Genomic DNA, 22962 nt, shown 5'->3' on the forward strand with positions numbered 1-22962 from the left:
GGGTGCGGGAGGAAGAAGACTGCCCGTGGGCCTTGCCTGCCCTGTGCGCCCCAATCGCGGCGTGTTGGACTGCCCGCCTTCCCTGACGCCCCGCACACAGCAGGCGCTCCGAGGCATCCCCGGCTTGGGTCCAAGGAACAAGGGCATTGCACGGAACAAGGAGCTGCCTCGGCAACTCAGTCACAGCCTCATTTTGCAGCGGGGAAAGCGAGCCGCAAAGCAGTTTCACCCTAACCCGTGGCACAGCTGTGCTGAGCTGGCGGGCCGCCCCTCCCCGCCCCACCGGCGGGGCTCCGGCTCTCTGAGCAGCGGCCCCCTGCCCGCCGTGCGCTCCCATCTCCCTCCGGCGTCCGCCCACGCTGTGAGCTCCTGGGGAGCGAGTGCGCAGACCTCCCCGAGCCTCAGCTTCCATCCGGGTGGGAGAAGACACCCCACTCCCCGTCCCGAGCGGCAGTGAGCCCTGACGCGGGAGCTGCCTGTCCGACTGGACGCCGCCGCCCGGGCAGCGTCCTCCCCGGCCCAGGCGCCTGGCGCTGTCCAAGCCCTAAAGCAAGCTCACGGGCGCCGCCAGGAGGCGCTGCTCCGCCGCGGAGGCCAGCACGCGGGGGCGTGGCCTCGGGCTCCGCCCACCGTCTTCGGGGCAGGGCGCGCGTGCGCCCTGCTCCCCGCCTCGCGGGGACTGCTGGGCCGGAAGACGCGAGTCTGCGGCGAGCGGGAGCCGAGCGGCGGCCTGGAAGATGTGGCGGCCGGTGAGTCGTCCCCCCGCGCGGGCGTCACAGATCCCGTCAGTCTCCGTCCGGAGCCCTCGGAGCCACCCCAGAGCCGCCCCGTCCTGGGCGCCGTCAGGGACCCTCCCAACCCACCGACCCTTCCTCCCCGCCCCGGGACCGTCGCTCCCACCTGTCAGGGTCCCTCCCCCCACACCCCCCCCTCCCCGGGACCCTGACCCCCTGCCCGGCAGGGGCCCCAGGGCTCTCGGGGGCGTCCTTCACATCTCTCAGAGTCCCTGTTCCTCAGGGTAGAAGCCCCTAGGCTGTGTTGGGAGATGCTGGGTACCACCTAGGAGCCCGAGCCCACCGCAGAGCCCTCTCCTCTCGCCGGAAGCACGTGTGCTGGGTTAGGGACCCGCCTCGGAGACAACCTCTAAACCGTATCCCCTCGTGGACACCGCTGTCCAGAGACACACCTTTTCCCAGGGCAGTCTGCCCTGGCTTCCTGGACCGATGGACACCCTTCCTAGCCCTCACTGCTTCATCTCTGCCAGAATCCCAGACCGGAGTCCCCGTCTTTCCTTCTGCCTGCTCCCCTGGGAACCCTGCCCCTGGCCACCAAGCCACCTGAGACCGTCCTGAGCTGACGCCTGCCCCGGCTTGCGAGGAGATGAGAGGACTCTGGGGAGTGTGGGGGCCGCGGTGTCTCCGGTGGGCTGACAGCGGCCCTGGCTCGGAGGCGGTCTGTCCCCCACCCCCACCCAGACTTCCGCCTGGCCCTCGGCTGCCCTGCCATCGCGGTGCTACTCGAGTTCTGTCTTGGTTGGGCCTCCCCTTGTGTTGTATCTGCAGTTAGGACGGGCACCGTTTAAACCGGCTGTCACGATCACTGACCCAGGTCCTAGCCACGGCCTCCCCAGGGATCTGGGCTTTTCGTCAGAGGGCTTAGAGCTGAAGACACCTTCACCTTGGAGCTTTGCGCAGAGCTTGTGTTCTTCCAGTGAGCCTAGCCGGGTCGGCGTCGTGCCTTGCCAGGAGCAGCTGCCCTGCACAGGCGTTGTAGTCTGAGGTGGAACAGGGTTAGTCCGAGTCCGGCAGAGAGACGCCGAGTGGGCCTGGGCACAGCACTTTACAGCTTACAGAGCTTCTGCACATAGTCGGGTCACTTAATCCGGCAGCCTAAGGAGCAGGCAGGCAGGCGTTAGCTTCTGATCAGGTGCTGCTCACAGCCGCCGAGTGGAGCAGAGCCCATTCAGCTTCTGGGTCCTGACTGGTGCCAAGAGGCCACAGACCCTTGGAAAAGAAAGGGCAGGCTGTTCGTGGCCCTCAGAGCCCTCTCCAGTCTCACTTCCTACCTGCGGGAACACTGCTGTGCCTTGGTTTCCTCCCTGCTGGAAAGTGCCCGGGTTCTCGTCACCTCTAGTTTTCCTGTTTTAGGGCCTCATCGTGAGGTTCAGCAGTTGCTTCTTAGCGCTTTGGGCTGGGTCGCCTGCAGTGACCTTTCATCTGCTAATCTGCTCTGTCTGATCCACACGGTGCTAGAAAAAACCGGCACCTCAGCTTGTCTTTGACTTTGGAATATCTGTTTGATTCTGACTACTGAGAGCTTTTTGTTGTTGTTGCTACTTTATGGGTTGTTAGCTGAGTTCCAGATGAACACTGTGTCTGCAGGCAGGCTGTGCACACGCCCTAAGAAAGCATGAGAGGCTGGGGTAGAGGAGGCCCAGTTCAGCTCATGCAAACTGGAAGGCTCTGAAGTGGTGGCCGTTGAGACACGCGTGCACCAGGACTGTCCCAGGCAAGCCAGGGCATGTGGCCGTCCTGGTGAGAAGGCCTGGTGTGGGGGTGGGGGGGGGGTATTCTGGGGAGCCACAGCTCGCTCTCTTCCTGTTTGCTGGTGTGTCCTGGTGCCCAAGCTCTGGCTGGTTTGGGTTATATGTGATGTGGTGGCAGTTGTCCTGGGCTGGTTCCTCGAAGATCTGGCTGCAGATTCTGCCCTGTGTTTATAGCCACATGCCTTCTTTGGGCTTTGGGGATGTCTCTTGGGTGATGGGGATAGTTTGAGAAGCACTGGACATCCCAGACTGGAGGGAGCCAGGTTCGGGAATGTGCCTGTGGACCCTGGTGGGGGCTCTGGAGTTGTCAGCATGAGGCCTCTTCCTAGAAGTCCTGTCCAGAGCCGGGCTGCTGTCATCTCTTACCTGACTGTGCATATTGCTCACCTGGCATCCAAGGCTGGGCCATGTGGGGGTGCTAGTTCGTTCTGTGCTTAGCACCGTTTGTCTCAATTCAACAAGCCTTCCTCGAGTTCCTGCTCTATCGGACAGGCACTGCACTAGATCCTAGAAGCACAGAGATGATGGCGAGGTGAGCCCTGCACAGTCTGGTGGGGGGCAGAGACTGTAAGCTACCAGTCACACTCCAGTGTGATGAGGACGGCGGGAGAAGTGTGTGCAAGGTACAGAGGCGGACGGGGGGATGACAGACAGGACCGATGAATGTAGGGTCTGGCGAAGGGTGTTCCAGGCAGAATAGCAGCCTGGACAGAGGCCTGGGCCTGGTGCTGCGTGGGCTGTCTGGGGTCCACCAGAGGGATCTTTGTTACGGGAAGGCGACTGAGGAGTCACTCCTGCTGCAGCGGCATCTAAGAAAACAGAAAACTGTTACTGGGGGCTATGGCCGGGGCTGTTACCTTTCTGGCCTCCCCCACCCTGAAGCTTGGGGTGCAGCCAGGGCCTTGTGCTTTAGTAATAAATGTGTTATTTATTACTATGTGCTCAGTAATAAAAGATAATTCAGATTTAGCATTCTCCTCCCTGAAAGAACATGAGCGTGGCCCCTCCCGCTCAGCGCTCACAGGGCCATCCGGAGGGCCTGGGCTTCTGGGGAATCTGGGGTCAGCCCCTGGTCTTCAGGCAGCCACGCCTGGTGCTGGCAGGCTGCATTCCCGGCCAGCCCTTGCCTCAGCCTCCGCGTCGTGAGGCCTTTTGCTCTGTCCCCCCAGTTCATTGGCTGGAATAGCTCCCTGATCGTTCCCTTCCCTTCTGAAAGCTGATGTCTCAGAATAATCATTGTCCATCGGCTTCTGGCGTTTTCCCGCTTCGCCTGCAGTGGTGCAGCCTCTGAACCAATGAACCCATCGGAACTCTTCTGCCCTCTCACTTTGCTCATACCCTTCTCCAGTTAACTAAAGCATTTCTGCATATTCTGTATATAACCGATCTCCAAGTTTTTGTATGCGGGAAATAGTCTCCCTCATCTTCTTGGCTAACCGCTTTTCTTCCTTGTGAAAAAGCAGTAAGAGGCTGATGATCTTTTAATATAAGTAGTTCACGTTAATCTAGCAGGTATGTACTTCTTCATGTTAGGAGGTGTGGGCTTGTGGGGACAAGGCTGTTGGCAGGAGAGTAAGGGCACGGGGACCCACAGGTGGCATGGCACAGGAAGGCTGTGGAGAGTAGCTTCTCCTTGACCCCAGCGTGACCTCAGCATGCCCGTCTGCCTGGCCTGTCGTGTGGGCTGGGCACTGTGCAGAGTGCTTTGCAAATGTCCGTTCACTTGTCTTGTACGTTAATAGTACAGCGGTCCTTGCTTTACAGATGGGGAAACTAAGGTACAGAGAGGGAAGTCACTTACCCCCACACACCGCACAGGTAGCATTTGCCGGAGCCTGCATCCCAGTTAACAGGCTCAGAAGTCTGGGTTCATAGTCTGCCCCAGCTCCTCAGCCTTGGCTCCGCCTGAGTCTCTAGGGCAGGGCCACCCTGGGCACTGGGTGGTGTCGAGCAGTGTCCCTGGCCTCCACCCATTCAATACCGAGAGCACGCCTTTCCCCAGGTTGTGGCAGCTAAGAGTGTCTCCAAACAGTGCCAGACGTCCTGGGCACACAGTCTCCCCTGGTGAGTACCCCTGCCCTGCACCAGCTGCCTCATCTTCAAAATGCCACCTTCCTCAGACGCGGAGAAAAAGGGACCCTTGCACACTGTTGGTGGGAATGCAAACTGGTGCGGCCACTGCGGAAAACAGTGTGGAGGTTCCTCAGAAAGTTAAAAATAGAACCACCCCCCCGTCCAGTCATTGCACTACTAGCTATTTTCCCTCCAAAATACAGAAACACTAATTCACAGGGACACATACACCCTGGTGTTTATTGCAGCGTATTTGCAGTAGCCAAGATACGGGAGCAGTTGTAGTGTCCACCGACTGATGACTGGATAAAGAAGATGTGCACACGTGCGAACACACACGTGTGCGTGCACGCGCGTGCGCGCGCACACACACACACACACACACACACACACACCAGAATATTACTCAGCCATAAAAAGGAATGAAATCTTGCCATGTGCAACAACACGGATAGAGCCAGAGAGTCATAATGCTAAACAAAGTAAGTCAGTCAGAGGAAGACATACTGTGTGAGTTCACTCACGTGGAATTTAAGAAACAGAACAAATACAAGGGGGAAACAGACAAACCAAAATACAGACTCTGCACTCCGGAGAACACACTGCTGGCCACCAGAGGGGGTGAGGGGTGGGTGAAGCAGTGCACTTGGGATGAGCACCGGGTGGCCTATGGAGGTGCCGAGTCATATCCTACACCTGAAGCTGATCCGACCTGGTGTGTTAACTATACTGAAACTAAAACAAACTTTAAAAAATGCATGACAATAACATAAAAGTCAGGAAGGTTAAAAATAGAAAGTGTGTAAAAGTATTTGCATTTGGAGGAGGTGGTAAAAGTTTGTGACTATATTTCAAGTAGAGAATTCATAGTTTAGTCATTTGTGTTAACTACACAAAGCTTTGTAAGTGATTGCAACGAACTAAAAGTTTATAAGGGAAACGATAGAATCATTAAAAAGGTAAAAAGTTAAGTCAAAAAAACAAAAACAGGGGCCCTTGGGTGGCTCAGTTGGCTGAGCATCTGACTTTGAGATCAGGGCATAATCTCAAGGTTTGTGAGTTCGAGCCCCGCATCAGATCCTCTGTCTCCCTCTTTTTGCCCCTCCCCTGCTTGCAAGCATGTGTGCTCTCTCTCTCTCTCTCTCTCAAAAATAAACATTTAAAAAATAAATTTAAAAAAACCACAAAAACAATGCCACCTTCCTGGCTGGGACTTGGAGCATCATAGCAGCTTTGATCATGAGAAAGTTTAAATATAGGGACACACTCTGACAGAACGCTGCCACATCGTTAATTGTCCAGTTACTGGCCACCTAGATCCACCCGTTTTTAATATCCTGCCCTAGTTGTTCTTATTTTTGTTTGAAATTGTGTATTTTGTTGTCATTGGACCATTTGAAAGTAGGTTGCAGACATAAACAGTCTCTAAACATTCCAGTGTGCATGCCCTCAACAAGAACATTCTCGCTTAATCGTGCCTAAAGATGTGAACAATAATCCTGTAATGTCTGTCCATATTCTGACTTGCTCATTTGCCCAGAAATGTGTTTGCAGGCGCCTTTTTTTAGCCTGAAGTGCGTCGTCGCGGTATCATGTCTATTTAGCCTCTCGATCTAGAAGTCTTCCCGCTTTTTTTTCTTGTGACTTTTTTTTTTAACTTCTTGTTATAAAAACTGGAAAATATTTACAGAAGTAGAGATAATTAATAAATGGCTGTGCCCAGCACCAGTATTCCCAAGTCATGGGTCCTAATGACTTTCTGAAGAGAGCAGGCTGTTTACAGAATGTCCCACAGCCTGGATCCACTTGTTGCGTGTGCTCAGGGTCACTGATACTGAGTGCTGAGCTCCAGTGGCTGGCAGCTGGTGGCTGTCGTCAGTTCTTGCTCGGTGGGCTTGTTCTTACTCAGTGGGCTCACTGTCTTCCAGAGATCAGATTCCTAGCACAGCTCTCGCTGGCCAGAATTTCGGGCAGCTGGCGAGTGACGGCGTGGCGACACTCCCAGGCTCTCAGGCACCGGCCTCGGGCCATCTTGCCGGTCCCTCGCACTTGTCTTGAATCCACTTGGCTCCATCACCCAGCCCCCTCCTCATGGGCTGACCTCCCCAGCACATCGTCCGTTCCCTGCAGGAAACCCCCCAGGGCCCCTTGGGGTGCCCTGCCTGGCCCCCGCTCACCTTGCTCCCCAGTCTGGTCTTTTCGGGCAGCGGCCCCCCTCCCCGCTGCACCTGTGAGCATACAGTGTCTCCACGCGGAGCTCTCCTCCCCAGAGGTGCCCTGTGCTCTCCTGGCTTCAGGCCTTCCCTGAACCCACATCCTCTGCACAGAAGACCGTCTTCGGTGTCCACGTGGAGGTCCCACTTGCTGCCGGGTCATGGATCCTCCCTCCCTGTGCCCTCACACTGTCCTTGTGACTTCTGGGCTTTGTCTACATTTGTCTGAGGTCCCTGGTCACATGCAGGATCCAGTGTCATCCTGGGCATCTCTGGCAGGGTCTGTGTGATGCGTATGTGTGCTAGAAGATGCGGAACCAGGTGAGGCGTACGATATCCGAAGACCTTGAAGGGAACAGGCGGGGGCCGGACGGAGCCTGGACAGAGCTGCGTCTGAGGGGAGTGTGCGGTCTGGGTGTGTGACAGACAAGGCGGGAGACCCTGGCGGGAACCACACATCCTGCAGGTACATACTAGTGTTCAGAGCAGCTGTCCCCCAGATGTCTGAGCTCACAGACGCCCATTCTCTGGGCTTCCTCTTCTGGTGAGCCTCAGCGTGGCCAAATCAGGTCGCGTGGGCTGGAGGGCGGTGGCGGGGGTGGGGTGCCCTGAGGGCGGTGGGGGCGCCGCCGGGCCATGCTGTCCCTTGCACAGAAAGCCTAGGGACTCTGCCTGCCCCCGTTCTTCTGCCTGTGGCCGCCTTTCTGGCCTCTGTGGGGTTTCCTTGGGCATCTGCACTCACTGTGTGTGGCCTTGCTGAGCAGAGGTTTTCTGTCAGCCTGCGCTCTCTTGGGACAATAGGTCATGGACCTTTTCCTTTGACTTTTGTGTTGTTTTGCAGTCCTTGAAATTGTCTTCAGGGCTGTGTACATTGGCCAGAAAATGTTAGGAAAGTCAATTCCTTATTTGGGCCGGCTTCATGATGATAACGTTAGCATCTGTGCCGTGGGTCATGACTTACTACGCACCACCTTTTCTTCCCTAAAAGGAGAATTTGCAGTTGGGGAATTTGTGGTTGAGGAACTCTTATTTCATAATTAAAATAAGATCGAGAGAGCAAGGCTGTCGGGGCAGGAGAGCCATGAGGTTTCCATGGCCACTGGAGTAAGCGGCGCCCCAGGCAGTCCCCGCACTCTTTCTGGTTCGGTGCATCTGCCCCGCTCCGGGTCCCTGCTTCTGGGTCCTAGCACGTGCTCTCAGAACAACTTTTTCCTGCTTCTGGTCTTCCACCTGAGAGTCTGACACCTGTCTTCCTCCCTCTGTCCATCCCTCCCTCCCTTCCTTCCTTTTTTCCTTTCCTTTATTTATTTTGAGAGAGAGAGGCAGAGGCAGAGAGAGAAGGGATGGGGGAGAGAGAATCCCAAGCAGGCTCCACGCTGTCAGCACAGAGCCCCACGCAGGCCCAAACCCACGAACTGCAAGATCATGACCTGAGCTTAAACTAAGAGTTGGATGCTTAACCGACTGAGCTACCCAGGTACCCCCTGACATCTTTCTGATTGTGTGATGAAGCATTATTGATCTTTCCTTTAGAAATTAAGAATGACTTCCTGAGGCTGCTGGTCAGTGGGCAAACAGCAGAAAAAGAGTAAATCATAGGTCGCAGGGCCCCAGTGGAGTGTCAGAGGCAGGGACTGAGGGGTGTCAGAGGCGGGCGTCATAGGTCCCAGGGCCCCAGTGGAGTGTCAGGCAGGGACTGAGGGGTGTCAGAGGCGGGGATGTCTCTAGTGACCTGTCGAGGTGCAGACTGTGTGTAGCCTTTCCTTGTCTCCTGTGATTCCCGGATCTTGGCCTTACTCGCAGGAGATGGGATGGTCTTTGCCTTCCTGAGTCAGACATGCAGGCCGGGCCCCGCGCACAGGGCCCGGCAATGCTGACTTGCTTCGATGGCATATTTGGGTACCGGAAGGCACAGGTGCCCCTCAGATCCAGGCCTGGGAATGCCGGGGCAGCAGGAAGCTGGAGGGCGAGTTCTTGCCGCGCCTGACCCCTTGCCGCTCGCTCACCCTGCAGGCCCAGCTCTGCCGCGTCCACTCTTCCCTGCTGCGGAGCGGGCAGGAGCCCTGCCCATCCTCTGCCACCTTCTTCAGGAGAAGCCTCGGGGTCCTGCCTGCAAGGTGGTGAGTTCTCTGCAGCCACAGGTGCCCTCAAGGGCGCGTGCTTCTTGCCAGGCAGGGAGGGAAGACCTGTCTTGTGTGGCCCAAGGCTGGGCTTCTCTGCTTCCACCCCAAGACAGATCGTTTGCTCTTTGGTGAGGTGGCTTGGAACCCCCACCGCCAGGGCCCAGAGTTCGTGGGGCAGGACTCCCGGCCAGCGGCGGCCAGTAGACCGCAGCTGGAGCCGTGTGCTCTGAGAAGACAGAATGACCGGTCCAGGCCGGTGCAGGAGGGCGGGAGTGCGGTGGATGGGGCCACGGCCAGGGGTGGAAGCAGCAAGAAATGTGGGTGAGGGGGTTCCAGGCCTGGGGCCCGTGGGTGGGGTGGGGCAGCATTGAGGGGCTGTGTCAGGAGGCCGGATCCGGGCCTGGTGGAGCTGCTGCTTGGTGACCCTGGGGCAGACGTGTGACTGGATGCTGGGCTCCTGGCGGCCTCGCACCGTAGTAGCCGTCACCCGTGCGTGTTGCCCCACGCTGCTGTCTGACGCTCTGCCGCCTGGTTGGGCCGTCGTGGAGGTGACGGGCTATAGCTCCGTACGGCGCAGGAGGCCCCGGTCCCGCGAGGGTCACAGCTCTGCCTGCGAGCTGCTTCCCATGTAGCCGAGGGGCCCCCTCCTGTGCTCAGCGGCCCCTCGGAGCCCGGCGTCCAAGGTGACCGGGAACACTCGAGTGTCCACGTGGGCACCCGGAACCCGTGTTAGCTGCAGAGCCGGGCCCCGGTGGGCAGGGGCAGGAGCGAAGTCACCTGAGCCATGTACCTGTCTCCCTCCAGGTCCCTGAGACCCCGGCCCCTGTGGAGGAAGGCGCTGTCTGCCACGGGGATGGGGGTACCCCTGCTTCTTGGGATCCGCTATTTCACCGCAGAGCCTCAGGAGAAGAGAAGGATGCGGCTTGTGGTGGACGGTGTCGGGCGCTTCAGCAGGTAAAAGGGGCCGGGGGCGGCGCGGTTCCTCCCCGGCGCAGCCCCGGCCCGACACGACACGTGTGGGCTTGAGCTGGGGCCAGGAAGGGCTGGGGTTCCGCCTGGCGCTTGCAGGCTGCCTTCCGGGCGCCCTCGTGCCGCCGGCCGAAGCAGCTGAGCGCCGCAGCGTCCAGGGGGGCGAAGTGCCGGCGAGCCGCCCACACGGGCCGCACCTCTGCAGACCCTTCAGGTCAGCTTTGACCAGTTGCGGGGAGGAGAGCTGGTGCCTCCCCCGCCTCAGGCTTCGGCCAGCTGGCGGGCAGACGGGCTGCTGCCACCACCGCCTCCTCCCCTCCCCCTCCCCCCGCTCGCCCCTCTCGCCCTCTCCCTCCTCCTCCCCCTCCTCGCCCCCAGGAAAGCAGGCATCCAGAGAGGATTGGGGCTCCGAGAGGAGGGCTGTTATGCCTCCTCCACTCCCATTGGACTGGACTAGCGATGGACTGTGTCTGGTCGTTAACATCGAGGGTGCCTTGAACTAAAGGCCCTTTTCATGCTCCCTTACGTGTCAGTGCGAGATTCTTGGAGGGAGGCAGTAAGGGTGATCTTCCTGTTGGAGCACCTTAGACATTTCCGCTGTTGGTCAGGTTCAGGAGTTCCTACAGCCGGAAGTCCTGACAAGCAGCTCCTGGCGTTGAGTGAAACCTCCTCCTTCTAGCGAAACCCACTGTCGGGCTGGGCCGGGGGTGCACGTGATTGCTCAGCAGAGCGGCTCACGGGAGACCTTGGTCAAGGAGGCTGCAGGGTCGGGGTGTGGGGGTGGTCCTGCTCTGCCAGCTCTGAGCACCTGCAGCCTCTCAAACCTGGGTCATTTCTCAAGGGAAGGCTTAGGACTGCTAAGGCCTTCAGCACTTAGCCAGAAACTTCTCTGAGGTTTATGCTAATGGAGGCCATAGATGGCTGGAGAGCTGAATGCTTGACCACTTCCTGCTGTGAGGACACAAACCCATCACTTCTTGGCTCACCGATGGCTGTCTCCCTAGGTGCTCAGGTTTGCTCGAGGGCAGCTTCTGGGCCATGACTTCTCTGTCCTGCAGGGTTGCACAGTCTCCACAGCCCTCAGGTTGACGAGGGCCGGCCCGGAGTCTTGTCTCCTGTGAGCCTCCGCCACGTGGGACTGGGCAGGACTGTTGGGGACTGTCCCCATGCAGCCTGGTTCTGAAATGCACACTCAGCAGGTCTGGGCTTGTGTCGCCTTCTGCCTCTCATGTGCTGTTATTTCCCAGCATCGGGTGCCCCGTCAGCAGGCTTGGCATGCCTGCCTTCTCTGCCTCCTTCCTGAGAAAATGCAATTTTACAGGGGCGCGTGGGTGGCGCAGTCGGTTAAGCGGCCGACTTCGGCTCAGGTCATGATTTCACGATTCGTGAATTCGAGCCCCATGTTGGGCTCTGTGCTGACCGCTCAGAGCCTGGAGCCTTCTTCAGATTCTGTGTCTCCTTCTCTCTGCTCCTCCCCTGCTCACGCTCTCTCTCTCTTTCTCAAAAAAAAAAAAAAAGTTAAACTTTTAAAAAGAAAATGTGATTTTACAGCTTGCTTTCTGAGGCTGAGCTGGGATTAGAGGGAGGGGAGCTGTCCTTGTCAGCTGTAAGCCCCAGCAGTTGCTAGGAGAGGCAGGCTGGGCACAGGGTGACCACAGGGCCTCCGGAGTGAGGGGCACTGTGCACTCAGGAGCCACGGACGGAGCACAGGCCAGGGGCAGGTCAGGACCGGCTCGGCACCAGGAGAGTCGGGGGCTTGTTCTGGCGCAGAGAGCAGAGATCAGAACATGTCGTGCATGTGTGAGGACGCAAAGACGGGGGTGGTGGAAAGTTCACACCAAGGCCTTGGTTTCTTATCCCACCCCTTACTTAATTTTAACTTTTCAGAAACTTTTGGGCTTTCCTTTTTTGGATACAATTTCAAATGTCGAGAAAAGTTGTAAGAATAATACAAAAGAACTTTTTCTTTTTCCTTGAAACATCTGCAAATAAGTTGTCCGTGTGCTCCATTATCCCTGAAACCTTGAGTGTATTTCCCAAACAAGGACATTCTCCATAAGCACAGTCAGGAAGCTGATACGTTATAAGCCTCTAACCACCTTAGCTCATTCACACGTATGGCAATAGCCTTTTTAGCACAAGGATCCCATGCTAGGCCCATCTCTAATCTCCTGCGGTCTGGAACATTCCCCCTTGTCTCTTTGGCTCTTTTTTTTTAAAAGTTGATTTATTTACTTTGAGACAGAGAGAGGCAGAGGGAGAGAGAGAATACCAAGCAGGCTCCACACTAACAGTGTGGAGCCCGATGTGGGGCTCAAACCCACAAACCGCAAGATAATGACCTGAGCCAAAATGAAGAGTTGTGTGCTTAACCGACTGAGCCAACCAGGCGCTCCTCTCCTTGGCTGTTATGGCTAAACTTGAGGTCAAGCGTGATCCCCCAGACCCCCATGTGTGCCTAGGGCTGTCCTCAGGGATCCCCATAGACAGTTTCGATAGTTCCTTAGGACAAATCACAGAACTCAGGAAAGTTCTGGCCTCTGAATTATGTTGTTATCAAAGCAAAAAAGATACAAATTAGGATGAGCCCAAGGAAGAGATGGACAGAGTAAGGTCCAGGAGAGTCCCAAACTCAGAGCTCCCATGTCCTCAGTGACACGTTACACCCCCACTCCTGCCCTGTTGTTGTGCGACCGTGCATTTGGGTATTCCCTGAGCTTCGGCAAGCAGTTTCTAGTGGAGTTTCATTACATAGGAACAATTGAATCATTGGCCTCCTGATTGAACTCGGGGTCCAGCCTCCCTCCCCTCCCCAGCTGGGCTGATATCTTGGCTTAGAGCCCCCCAAATTCTAGTCACGTGGTTGATCTTTCTAGAGATCTGAGCTCTTCGTTAGCATGAACCATTCTGGCCCATCATGAATCAGACTCTCCTGTCACTCAGGAAATCCCACGGTTTTAGAGGCCCCCTGCCAGGAGCTTGGGGCAAAGGCCAGGCAGGCCCTTCTGAATAAAGCTAATTCTTCATTACACAGTGACCTTGACACATCTGGAGGCTTGTAGGCCGGTAGTGTACAACAGGGGTCAGCAAACTGTGGCCAAAAGTGGCTGCTGCGTGTTTTATAAATCAAGCTTTCTTGGAACCGTAGTCACGTCTGTTGTGTACATGTTGCCTGCGGCTGCTTTCACTACAACGGCAGAGTGGAGACCGTGTGGCTCATAAAGCCCAAACTACTCTGTGAGGAAAAGTTTTGCTGACCCCTTTTGTAGAAGGCCTCTCTGGTTGGGTTTGTCTGATGCGTGCTCACAGCCGGATTCAGTTGGTGCGTTTGGGCAGGAACAGCACGGAAATGACACCGTTCCGCACCTGTCAGGTGGCACGTGGTTGCAGTGCGTCCCAGTGAGCTTTGCTGTTTGGTTCCTGGTCTTTGCGTCATGTCGATGTCTGTCCCTGCCGCCCCTTGCCCACCGGCTCAGGGCTCCCGGGGCATCTCAGGTGAATTCATTCTTATATGTTCGCCAGACGGTGTTTTTTTCTAATTCAGTCTTTCCACGTTTGTTAGTTGTCATTGTACTGTAAGAAAAAAATTTCTCTTTTCCCCATTTATTCGTGTCAGTCTGGACTCATGGATTTTTTATTCTGTGGGTCGCTCTCTGTTGACATCACTGTGGATTTTTTTGTTGCCTACTGCTCCGGGATTGGCTGGTGGGAGCCCCTTCAACCTGGCCTTCGCGATCCTTTTTTTCCTCCCCCCCTCCCCAAGTTTGTATCTAAATTCCAATGAGCTAACATAGTGTACTATTTGTTTCAGGTGTACATCCTTCCTTCTATCTCCAACATTTTATAGTAAACACTTAAAACAGTGGAATTGGAGACACTATGCAGTGAACGTAGATTTTGCCATTAACGTCTCAGCTTTTTCTTTTCTTTTCTCCCATCAATTCCTACCCCTGAATCCTTTTGGCATGTCTCCATTTCTGGAGCATTTGGTTCCTCCTTTTGCACTGAGATACTCCAGGCTCATCTTGTTCTTTCCCAGGCCTGGAGTCAGCTTCTCTCCAAGGGAGTGGGAGAAGGGTCTTAAGGATGATGTAGACGTTGGGTGTGTGTGCTCCCAGGCCCTCCCAGACTAGCGCTGGGGGCCGTTAGGGCACGTGAATGTGTGCACGCGCGCGTACTTAGGTGTGTTTGTTTCCTGCTAAACCTTGCTTTCACACAGATACTTCCCCACAGGGACCTTTCTCATTCTCTCCCTTTCTAGATCTGTGACGCCCTTCTCCAACTGGGAGAATCCTGGCTTCCCCGTCTTTAATTTAGTGGCTTATTTGATCGGTCACCTTGCGTGAAGCAGTTACCCAGCCCCACCCCACCCCCCCCCCCCCCATCTTTGCAGACCTTGCATTGGCTTTTGGACTGAATTATTAAGGGAGGGAAGCCCTCTCCCCTGCGTCTGTGGAGCTCAGAGAAATCCTGTGTCCTTGCTCACCCTGCCAACCGTGCATTCCCTTCTTCACAGGCAGTCCTGTTTGTTTCCTGTGTCAGGCTGGGGGGTGAGTGGGGCAGAGCTGGTCTACGGGGGACAGTCTGGAAGGCACGGGGCACGGGCTGAACTCAGACGCTGCTCTACGTGACTGCTGGGAGCAGCGTGTACTGCCGCAAGGAAGCAAACCTATCCAGGATCTAGCAGCCTATTCCTTCCTGCCTTTTAATTCCGACCCTTCTGTGGCAGAGGTGACCGAGAGGCAGGGAGGTAGAGGTTTGGCTTGACCAGTGGCCTCAGGTCCTCTCAGGGCTTTTTCCTGAAGAACAGGAGCCCCACACCCCACTCAAAGGTCTGAGGGTCTGTGGTCTGTGACGCCAGAGGCCTGGACTCAGCCCTGGTTTTTTTCCCTCTCCAGACCCAGGGTCCCTGTCCATAGCCTGGAGGGCGGGGAGCGAGTACCCTCGCTGTCATAAGGAGGGGCCTGGGCCCCCAGGACAGCTCCGTGGAGCTGTCCGGGGACATGTGGAGAGTGCCTGGGGGGCTGGCAGAGCCCAGTCCGGGAAAGGAGGCTGAGTACAGAGGCAGGGCCAGCAGTACGGAGGGGCCTGGAGCCAGGTCACATCTGCACATAGGAGCTGGTGACAGCAGCCAGCTTGCTGCCCATCACTGCTGCACCAGTTCTCAGGTGCTGTGAAAGAATGAGAAAGAAGCCATGCCTGACTGGTAGGGCGTGAGCCGTCCCCAGACATCCTGGATGCTCGCTGATGCGCGTTCAGGGACAGGGGTTGCATGGACGCGGGCTGCCCATTGTGCAGACCAGGAACGGAGACCGCCCTGCCGGCAATGCTGTCTGGGAGCAAGGAGGCTAGACTAAGCCCGTCCTCTGTGTCCTGGTCCGGCCTGTGATCCCCACAGCCCCTGCCACGTGCTCACTTTGGTCTGGTGGGCTAGTGGGGGGTCTGAGGCCCAGTGCCTGCCAAGGGCTGAGGACAGCCTGTGCCCACAGGTCTCTGAGGATCGGCCTCCAGATCTCCCTGGACTACTGGTGGTGTGCAAACGTCGTCCTGCGAGGGGTGGAAGAGGTTTGTCCGTGTCCTGGCCACGGTGGGGGGAGGGCCAGGGGAAGGGGACAGGCCAGACGGAGGTAGGTGTTGGGAGCACTAAGGAGGCGCCTGCCTGCCCCCATCCCTTCCCTCCATGCCTGTGGTCAGAACAGCCCGGGGTACTTGGAGGTGATGTCTGCATGTCACCAGCGGGCGGCTGACGCGCTGGTGGCCGGGGCCATCAGCAACGGGGGCCTCTACGTGAAGCTGGGCCAGGGGCTGTGCTCCTTCAACCACCTGCTGCCCCCGGAGTATATCAGGACCCTGCGTGTGCTGGAGGACAGGGCCCTCACCCGCGGCTTCCGGGAGGTGAGCCCTACTCTTGGGCTGGGAGCTGGGGGCCTTGCAGCGGCCCCCACGCTGCTCCAAGAAGCCTCTCCTGCCAGGTGGACGAGCTGTTCCTTGAAGACTTCCAGGCCCTACCCCACAAGCTCTTCCAGGAGTTTGACTACCAGCCGATCGCTGCTGCGAGCCTGGCCCAGGTGCACCGAGCCAAGCTGCATGACGGCACGGCCGTGGCTGTGAAGGTATGGGGGGGTGGGGGGCGCCGCTCCACAGCGGGCTCTGGGGCCGTGGAGGCGGCCCTGGGTCCTCCCTGCAGCCTTGCCTGACGCAGGTGCAGTACATCGATCTGCGGGACCGCTTTGACGGCGACATCCACACCCTGGAGCTCCTGCTCCAGCTCATCGAGTTCATGCACCCCAGCTTCGGCTTCAGCTGGGTCCTCCAGGTAACCGCTGCCCAGAGGCAGGCTGGAGCAGTGTCTGCACGTGTGTGCTGGGGGTGGGCTGGTCCCTGACCTGGACCCCCAGCTGCCCGTGTGGCCCCCAGGACCTGAAGGGCACCCTGGCCCAGGAGCTGGACTTCGAGAACGAGGGCCGAAACGCTGAGCGCTGTGCACAGGAGCTGCAGCACTTCCGCTATATCGTGGTCCCCCGCGTGTACTGGGACACGTCCAGCAAGGTGGGCTGGGCCCCCTCCTGGGTGGGAAAGTACGGGCCTGCTGAGCTCAGCCACTTGCTCTCTCCCAGCGTGTGCTGACAGCTGAATTCTGTGAAGGCTGCAAGGTCAACGATGTGGAGGCCATCAAGACCATGGGGCTGGCAGTGAAGGACGTGAGTGCCGTGCGCGTCGGCGCGTGGATGTGGGAGGGGTGTGTGGGCGCCCTGAGCACAGGGCCATGGTGGCGTAGTCCTGTTCTCTCTCCAGATAGCAGAGAAGCTCATTCAGACTTTTGCTGAGCAGATATTTTACACAGGCTTCATCCACTCTGACCCCCACCCTGGCAATGGTAGGAAGAACCCCCACCCCGGGGGTGAGGGTGGGGGGCCAGGGGTAGGGGGCGGGAGCCAATGTCTTGTGTCCCTAGTTCTGGTGCGGAAAGGCCCAGATGGGAAGGCACAGCTGGTGCTGCTGGACCATGGGCTCTACCAGTTTCTGGATGAGAAGTAAGCAGGGAGCAAGGTGGGGGAGGTGGGGGGGGGGCACTGGCCGGGGCGCTCTGGCCTTACTGCTGAGCTCCCCTAGGGACCGGGCAGCCCTGTGCCAGCTGTGGCGGGCCATCATCCTGAGGGACGACGCGGCAATGAAGACACACGCAGCCGCACTTGGGGTGCAAGGTGAGGCTGGGGCGTGCGGGCGTGTGGGCTCGCGGGGCACGCGGGCCTGGCTCACTGTCCCCCGCTCCCCCAGACTATATCCTCTTCTCCGAGATGCTCATGCAGCGGCCCGTGCGCCTGGGGCAGCTGTGGCGCTCGCACCTGCTGAGCCACGAGGAGGCAGCCTACATGCAGGCCATGGCGCGAGAGCACTTCGCGGACATCGTGCAGGTGCTCAAGGCCCTGCCGCGGTCCATGCTGCTCGTGCTGCGCAACATCAACACCGTGCGCGCCATCACCACCGCCCTGGGCGCCCCCGTTGACCGCTACTTCCTCATGGCCAAGAGGTGGGCGCTGGCTGGTGATGCCCGGGGTGTGTGTGTGTGTGTGTGTGTGTGTGTAATGACTGTGCCAGACTGACCGTGTCTCTGGGCAGTGCGGTCAGGGGCTGGAGCCGCCTGGTGGGTGTGGCGTACCAGAGCGTCTACGGTGCCAGCCTCCTGCGCCACATCAAGGTCATCTGGGAGACATTCAAATTTGAAGTGGCCCTAAGGTGAGGGGGTGGGAGGGGGTAGGCTGGGGCAGGCCACCAATACCTGCTCCCCACCAACCTGTGACCCCTCTGCCCTCCCACCCCAGGGTGGAGACCCTATCGATGCGGCTCACTGCCCTCCTGGTTCGGCTGTTGTTCCAGCTGGGCCTCCTGCCGGAGACCCAGGAGCTCTCCCAGTACCTGGAGACCTAGGGACAGCAGACCTCAGAGCTCACCCAGCGTCCAAGCAACAGATCAGGGTTGAAGGTGCACGTACCCCAAGACCGGGGGCGCTGAGGCAGCGGTGGCCTGGAGTGGGTGTGGGGGACAACACGGGGCTGTGGCCACAGCCCAGCCGGGAGACCCTGTAATGACCACAAACTCTCTTCAAATCACTCTTTTTCCTCGTGTTTTGTACAAAAAGGGGTGGGGGTGGTGCACGGGGGTGGGTCTAGAAGTGGGCGGTGACGCGGTCCGTCTCCAGCAGGTCCTCCAGGATCTGCAGAGAGAGAGGGGCTGGTGAGGGGGTAGGGGGCAGTGGGGAGGGCAGGGCAGACGGGGTGGGCTTACGATGTCGGGGGTGGTGCCAATCTTCTTGGCCAGCTCGCCGCGCTCCATGGTGCTGAGGTACAGGTAGCGGTTGAGCAGCTCCCCGTCCAGGACGTTGCGCACCGCGTTCTGCAGGATGCGCCGGTCCACATGCAGCATCCTGGGGAGGCAGGCAGGCAGCAGGGCAGCAGGACGTGGTGGGAGGGCGGGGGGGAGAGGAGTTGGAGGAGGGAACGGGGCAAACTCACCGGAAGGCCCTGGGGTTGAGGCCGGCGTGGTGGGGCAGCATGGTGGTCAGCGCGTTCTGAAGCATTAGCAGCCGCCGGTAGGTCTTCTCCTGCATGGGCAGTAGCAGCCCGATGCCGCCGTCCAACGTGGCTGCGGGAGGCACGGGGTGAGCCGGGCTGACCGTCCCCTGCCCCGCGCCACACACCCGGCCCCCATCTGACCCGGGACTCACCGAACCACGTGATGTGCTTGTTCTCCCACACGACCGACTTCTTGCTTGGTCCCTCGGCAGCCCCCCGGCATGGGGTCCTCCAGAACGTGTTCACATGGGCGCCCACGTGGAAGTCCGCCCGGCGGAGCAGGCGCATGCCCCCAAAGCTCTCTTTGGCTAAGCCAGAGGGAGCTCAGGTCACTGCCCGCCCGACCCCCAGCCCCACAAAAGGGGAAGAGGGAACACTCACCTTCTGGCAGGTACATGTACACCATGAGGTTGCGGTCACGGTCAGACACTGGGGAGCAGAGCGCCCAGGGTCAGCCCGGCCACACCCAAGGTCTGGAAGACCCCAAAGCCCCCCCAGGCCCCGTGCTCACCCAGGAAGCCCAGTTGGGCGTTGTCCACCATGAAGTCCACACTGTACACCTCCAGGGGCTTGGCATCCTGAGGACGGGGAGGAGGGGTGTCAAGGTCGGCCTGAGGCCAGCACCCACCCAGCACTGTGCGCAGGCCCCACGGGTACCCGGGACACAAGGCTCAGTGTCTTGCTCTCCTCCTGGTAGCGCAGCAGCGAAATGCTCTTCATGACGTCGGCGGCCAGGATGAAGTTCTTGACGCTGATCATCTGGTGGATGTAGAGCTGGGTGTCGATGAAGGCCATGCCGGTCAGCTCGCTGGCCCGCAGGCTCCACAGGAAGATCTAGGGGGACAGAAGGAGTAGGCAGCGAGCAGTAGGCAGCGGGCAGGACTCGGGAGGGCAGTGGGAGAGGGCACACCTTCTGGCCGATGGCAGACACTAGGTGGCCGTTGCAGTGGCAGAGGGCAGTTACTGGCCCTTTCTGCTCCTTCTCATACAGGACTTTGAACTTGTTCTTGGTCAGGGGTTGGCCAGGCTCAGGCACCACCTCGATCACATCCATGATCAGGATCTGCCGGGGAAGGAGGGTGGGTGAGGCACAGGGTCGGTGCTGGGGCTGCCGGGCACGGCCTGCCCCCTCCTGCTAGCCCCTTACCCGCCCTCGGCACGTGACTTCCTCCCCCTGCATGAGGCAGGTCCCAGCAGCCACGTAGCCCTTGAGGCCGGACACGGTCTCCTCACTGCGCAGCGACACCGTCTTCATGCAGGTCACGTGCTCCCACTCCTCCAGCTCGATCCTGCACACGACAGGGTCAGGATGCAGCCTACGGGCTGGCCCCAGGTCCCCAGCCAGACCCAGCCCCACCTGGCATTAGGGATGGCCTCCCAGCTGACTGGGGAGATGAGCTGGATGGAGAAGGCCTCCTGCTGCGGGTGGATGTACCGGTCGTCTGCAAGGACAAAAGGCGAGGGTCAGGGTGGGCATCCCGAACGCCAAGCCCCCCTCTGGGCATCTCGCACCTCTCTCGATAGTCTCAAACTCCTTCTCTTCGCCAGTCATGCGTGGGATGCGGGTGCACGGCATGTTGGTGCTGGTGGCAACAGCATACACCTGGGAGAGTGGAGGGCGTCACGGGCAGGCCGGGGGCAAGACCCAGAGGGTCTCTGGCCTCGAGGGGACGGGGTCAGACCTTGGACTCCACGTGGTAAGCCACATAGTGGGCTGTGCAGCGCAGTGGGATCTTCCTGACAGGCCACGGGGCGTCGTATGACAAGTAGGCAGGCAGGACACTGATCCTCAGCTCACCCTGGGAGGCAGGGTACAAGGGTCAGGGAAGCCAGGCACCCGCCAGAGACAGGCCAGGCAAATTCCAGGCTTCTGAGGGCTCCGTGCGGACAGCCCTCAGCTCTACTGGCACAGGTGTGTGCAAGGGGCTGAGACCAGCTGTCCTGTGCTTCACCGGCTTGCTGTCCCCTCCCCCAGGCTCACCCAGGACTGGGATGCTGGCCACAGACTTGTCTGGGCCAGGGCAAGGGGGGACCAGGCTCACAGGAAGCTAGAGGCTGGAAGCAAAAGCTTACCGGTACACTGACCACACCAGAGTCTGCACAGACGGGCAAGGGAGCCCCTGCCAGGGTCCCCCTTCACCCATGGTCCCAAGTGTGTCAGCATCTACAAAGCCCTGGCGGTGCTATCATCGCTGTTTTCTCAGTCACCTGGGGTCACCTCTATCAATATACTGGCATCGTGGAGGAGGAAATGGGAGGCTCGGAGAGAGTGGGTGTCTTGCCCAGAGTCACACAGCTCCTGAAGGGCAGGGCTGGGGTCTGAGCCACAGAGCAGTGACTAGGCCTTGGCCCCGCAAACGGGTGCCCTTGTGGGCTACGGTCTCCACTGCCCCAGGTTGCACCTCTTTGACCCTGGCCCTGTCCACTGTCTAGACAGCTCCCTGACCCTCCAGATGAAACCCAGGATCCTGCCCTGTGACGAGCTGTTGAGGGCCTCATTTCGGGGGCCCCCGCACCTCTTCCTGACCCAGGCATCACTGGTGAGTGTCAGATGGAAGTGAGGAGGGCAACGTGAAGCAGCCTCAGTCCTGGGGTCTCCCTACCTGTCTGTTGAAGTACAGGAATCCACGGGGGCAGTTGACGTTGTGGAATGGGGCAAAGGAGTCAATGGGACCATCGATGCCCATGGGGTGCAGCCGCAGGGCCCCCCGGCCAGTCACCAGGAGCCAGTGAGGTGAGGGGCCACAGATGAACACCTGAAGGCAGGTACTATGAGAGGAAGCCCCATCTGCACCCCCCACGGGCCCCCCATAAAGCCACCTGCCTACCCCTGAGTAGCCATAAATGTCCTCGAAGTATCGGAACCGTGCCACACGGCCACGGGCCCCAGCCCCCTCCTCAGCGCTGCCGCCTTCCACTTTCTTCTTGGATGGCTTTGGCTTCTTCTCACGGAAGTTGATGTTGTGAGGGACCTGGGGGTGGAGGTGTGTGCACCATGAGGGCCGGGTCTCCCCCCCCCCCCCACACGTTCCACATCCACCCCACACCCAGCACAACCTGGTCACCGCACCTTCTTGAAACGGACTTTGAGGTTTCCCTGGCCGAGCTGGGAGTCATGGGGGAAGGCCTCGTAGATGAGCAGCTCCTGGTCCACGTGCACCTGTGCGGCAGTGAGGGGTCACCAGGGGAAAGGAAAGGCGCACTGTGGGGTCACCATGGGACAGGGGGGGCGCCCTGCAGGGTCATAGGGGGAGGGGCAGGGGGGCAGTGCAGAGCCACCATGAGGGGACAGAGGGCCCATACTCACCAGGAGGTAGGGCCTGCTCTGGCGGCTCCCCAGCGCCACCAACAGCACCTCCTTGACAAGGGGCAGCTCCCCCTGGCGCGTGGCCTCCTCCTTCCGGGCCTCAGCCTGTGTGGTGGGCTGACCAAAGGAGCTGTCCACCAGGACCCGCTGCCCCACGGGAAAGTTCTTCACCAGGAACACCAGCCGCCAGTCAGGGAGCTGGTAGATCTGTGTGGGGAGTGGGATTAGCAGCCGCAGGGAGCAGGGGACAGGGAGCTGCGTGGGGTGCAGGGCATCACACACCTCCAGGGTTCCGTTTTCCCGCACCAGTAGGCACCAGTGAGTGGGCTCGGCCCGGAATGGGGTAGGGTCCCGGTCAGCAGGGGGTTGGCTGCTCCTTCGGGCCTCCTCCTTGCTGGGGCTGAAGAGGGAGCCCGAGTCCCCGTACAGCATCTCCTCCTCGTCGTCCACCGTGGGGCTGGAGGCCGGGGCCAGAAGACAGGTCACGCGTGGCCTGCCACAGGGAACCTGGCCCCAGCCCGTCCCCCGGCCACCCAGAATACCTGGTTTCGGAGCCCTGGCCCTCCGCCTCCGAGCCACTGCGGCCCCCCAGGTCATCACGGGCCCCGCCCAGGCGGCTCTCAGTGGTGAACATGCCGCTGACGTCACGGTACACGCAGAGCGTGATCACCTTGGACTGCTGCAGGGAGAGGGGCCGGGCTCAGCTCCGGGGGAAGGGGAGTCAGCAGGCTGTGGGCGCGGCGAGGGGAGGGTGGCTCACATGGTGCAGCGGGGGCTTGTGCAGCGCCAAGCGGTGGTGACGACCCCCATATGAGTCGCTCTTGAGCAGGAACATGGTGACGTGGCCCTCGGCACTCATGATGACCACGTAAGGGTCAGCCACGGCACACTGCACGATGGGGGAGCCCAAGTCCACGGGGATGAAGTGCAGCTGGTTCACTGTGGGCACAGGACGGTCAGCACCGGGTGGTCAGCACCGCCCACCCTTGCCCACCTGCCCACCCGCCCGAGCCCACCTCCTTCCAACAGGCGGATGCCGAGCGGCGACACCTGCACGATGTAGCGATTGTCCCCAATGTTGCCAGCAAAGACCGTGGGGCCCTGCGTAGCAAAGCCGCTAGTGTCCAGCTCCATGATCTCCTGCCCTGTCTGCAGGATC

At 59.3% G+C, this 22962-nt stretch overlaps 2 protein-coding genes across 4 annotated transcripts in view; one reads left to right on the forward strand and one right to left on the reverse strand.

Annotated features, from left to right (window-relative positions):
• ADCK5 (aarF domain containing kinase 5) lies at positions 1-18034 on the forward strand. 3 transcript variants are annotated; one of them, XM_047841667.1, is made up of 16 exons: positions 665-749; positions 4548-4609; positions 8845-8951; positions 9759-9908; positions 15413-15488; positions 15618-15818; positions 15896-16036; positions 16126-16239; positions 16341-16472; positions 16541-16624; positions 16719-16800; positions 16879-16957; positions 17037-17128; positions 17202-17454; positions 17544-17660; positions 17747-18034. In XM_047841667.1, exons 4-16 carry the CDS (start codon positions 9808-9810, stop codon positions 17850-17852), a joined length of 1578 nt encoding a protein of 525 aa, XP_047697623.1. In that variant the 5' UTR covers positions 665-749; positions 4548-4609; positions 8845-8951; positions 9759-9807; the 3' UTR covers positions 17853-18034. The 3 variants fall into 3 exon arrangements, with proteins under 3 accessions (XP_047697622.1, XP_047697621.1, XP_047697623.1); XM_047841665.1 differs by lacking the exon at positions 4548-4609 and having other exon boundaries at positions 2-749; XM_047841666.1 differs by lacking the exons at positions 4548-4609; positions 16341-16472 and having other exon boundaries at positions 1-749.
• The window catches only part of CPSF1 (cleavage and polyadenylation specific factor 1), an 18331-nt gene continuing 13394 nt past the window's right edge, over positions 18026-22962 (reverse strand). Inside the window, exons 19-38 of the mRNA XM_047841661.1 lie at positions 22820-22961; positions 22564-22742; positions 22346-22482; positions 22086-22260; positions 21804-22010; positions 21567-21656; positions 21325-21468; positions 21100-21252; positions 20179-20295; positions 20009-20099; positions 19854-19938; positions 19644-19785; positions 19407-19559; positions 19154-19330; positions 19008-19074; positions 18878-18925; positions 18649-18804; positions 18437-18566; positions 18210-18348; positions 18026-18138 (exon numbers count right to left, since the gene is read on the reverse strand). Coding sequence (XP_047697617.1) covers positions 18091-18138; positions 18210-18348; positions 18437-18566; positions 18649-18804; positions 18878-18925; positions 19008-19074; positions 19154-19330; positions 19407-19559; positions 19644-19785; positions 19854-19938; positions 20009-20099; positions 20179-20295; positions 21100-21252; positions 21325-21468; positions 21567-21656; positions 21804-22010; positions 22086-22260; positions 22346-22482; positions 22564-22742; positions 22820-22961 — 2580 coding nt within the window. The 3' untranslated portion in view covers positions 18026-18090. The remainder of the gene's footprint in view (positions 18139-18209; positions 18349-18436; positions 18567-18648; positions 18805-18877; positions 18926-19007; positions 19075-19153; positions 19331-19406; positions 19560-19643; positions 19786-19853; positions 19939-20008; positions 20100-20178; positions 20296-21099; positions 21253-21324; positions 21469-21566; positions 21657-21803; positions 22011-22085; positions 22261-22345; positions 22483-22563; positions 22743-22819; position 22962) is intronic.

Source organism: Prionailurus viverrinus, chromosome F2 (genome assembly GCF_022837055.1).
Source record: "Prionailurus viverrinus isolate Anna chromosome F2, UM_Priviv_1.0, whole genome shotgun sequence".
Lineage (NCBI taxonomy): Eukaryota > Metazoa > Chordata > Mammalia > Carnivora > Felidae > Prionailurus > Prionailurus viverrinus.

What these genes read in the sequence shown, in the direction of transcription:
- ADCK5 (XM_047841665.1), top strand. An exon ending in TCCTGCGAGGGGTGGAAGAG is followed by an intron (nt 15,489 to 15,617) that starts GTTTGTCCGTGT and finishes GCCTGTGGTCAG; the next exon opens with AACAGCCCGGGGTACTTGGA. An exon ending in TACTTCCTCATGGCCAAGAG is followed by an intron (nt 17,455 to 17,543) that starts GTGGGCGCTGGC and finishes GTCTCTGGGCAG; the next exon opens with TGCGGTCAGGGGCTGGAGCC.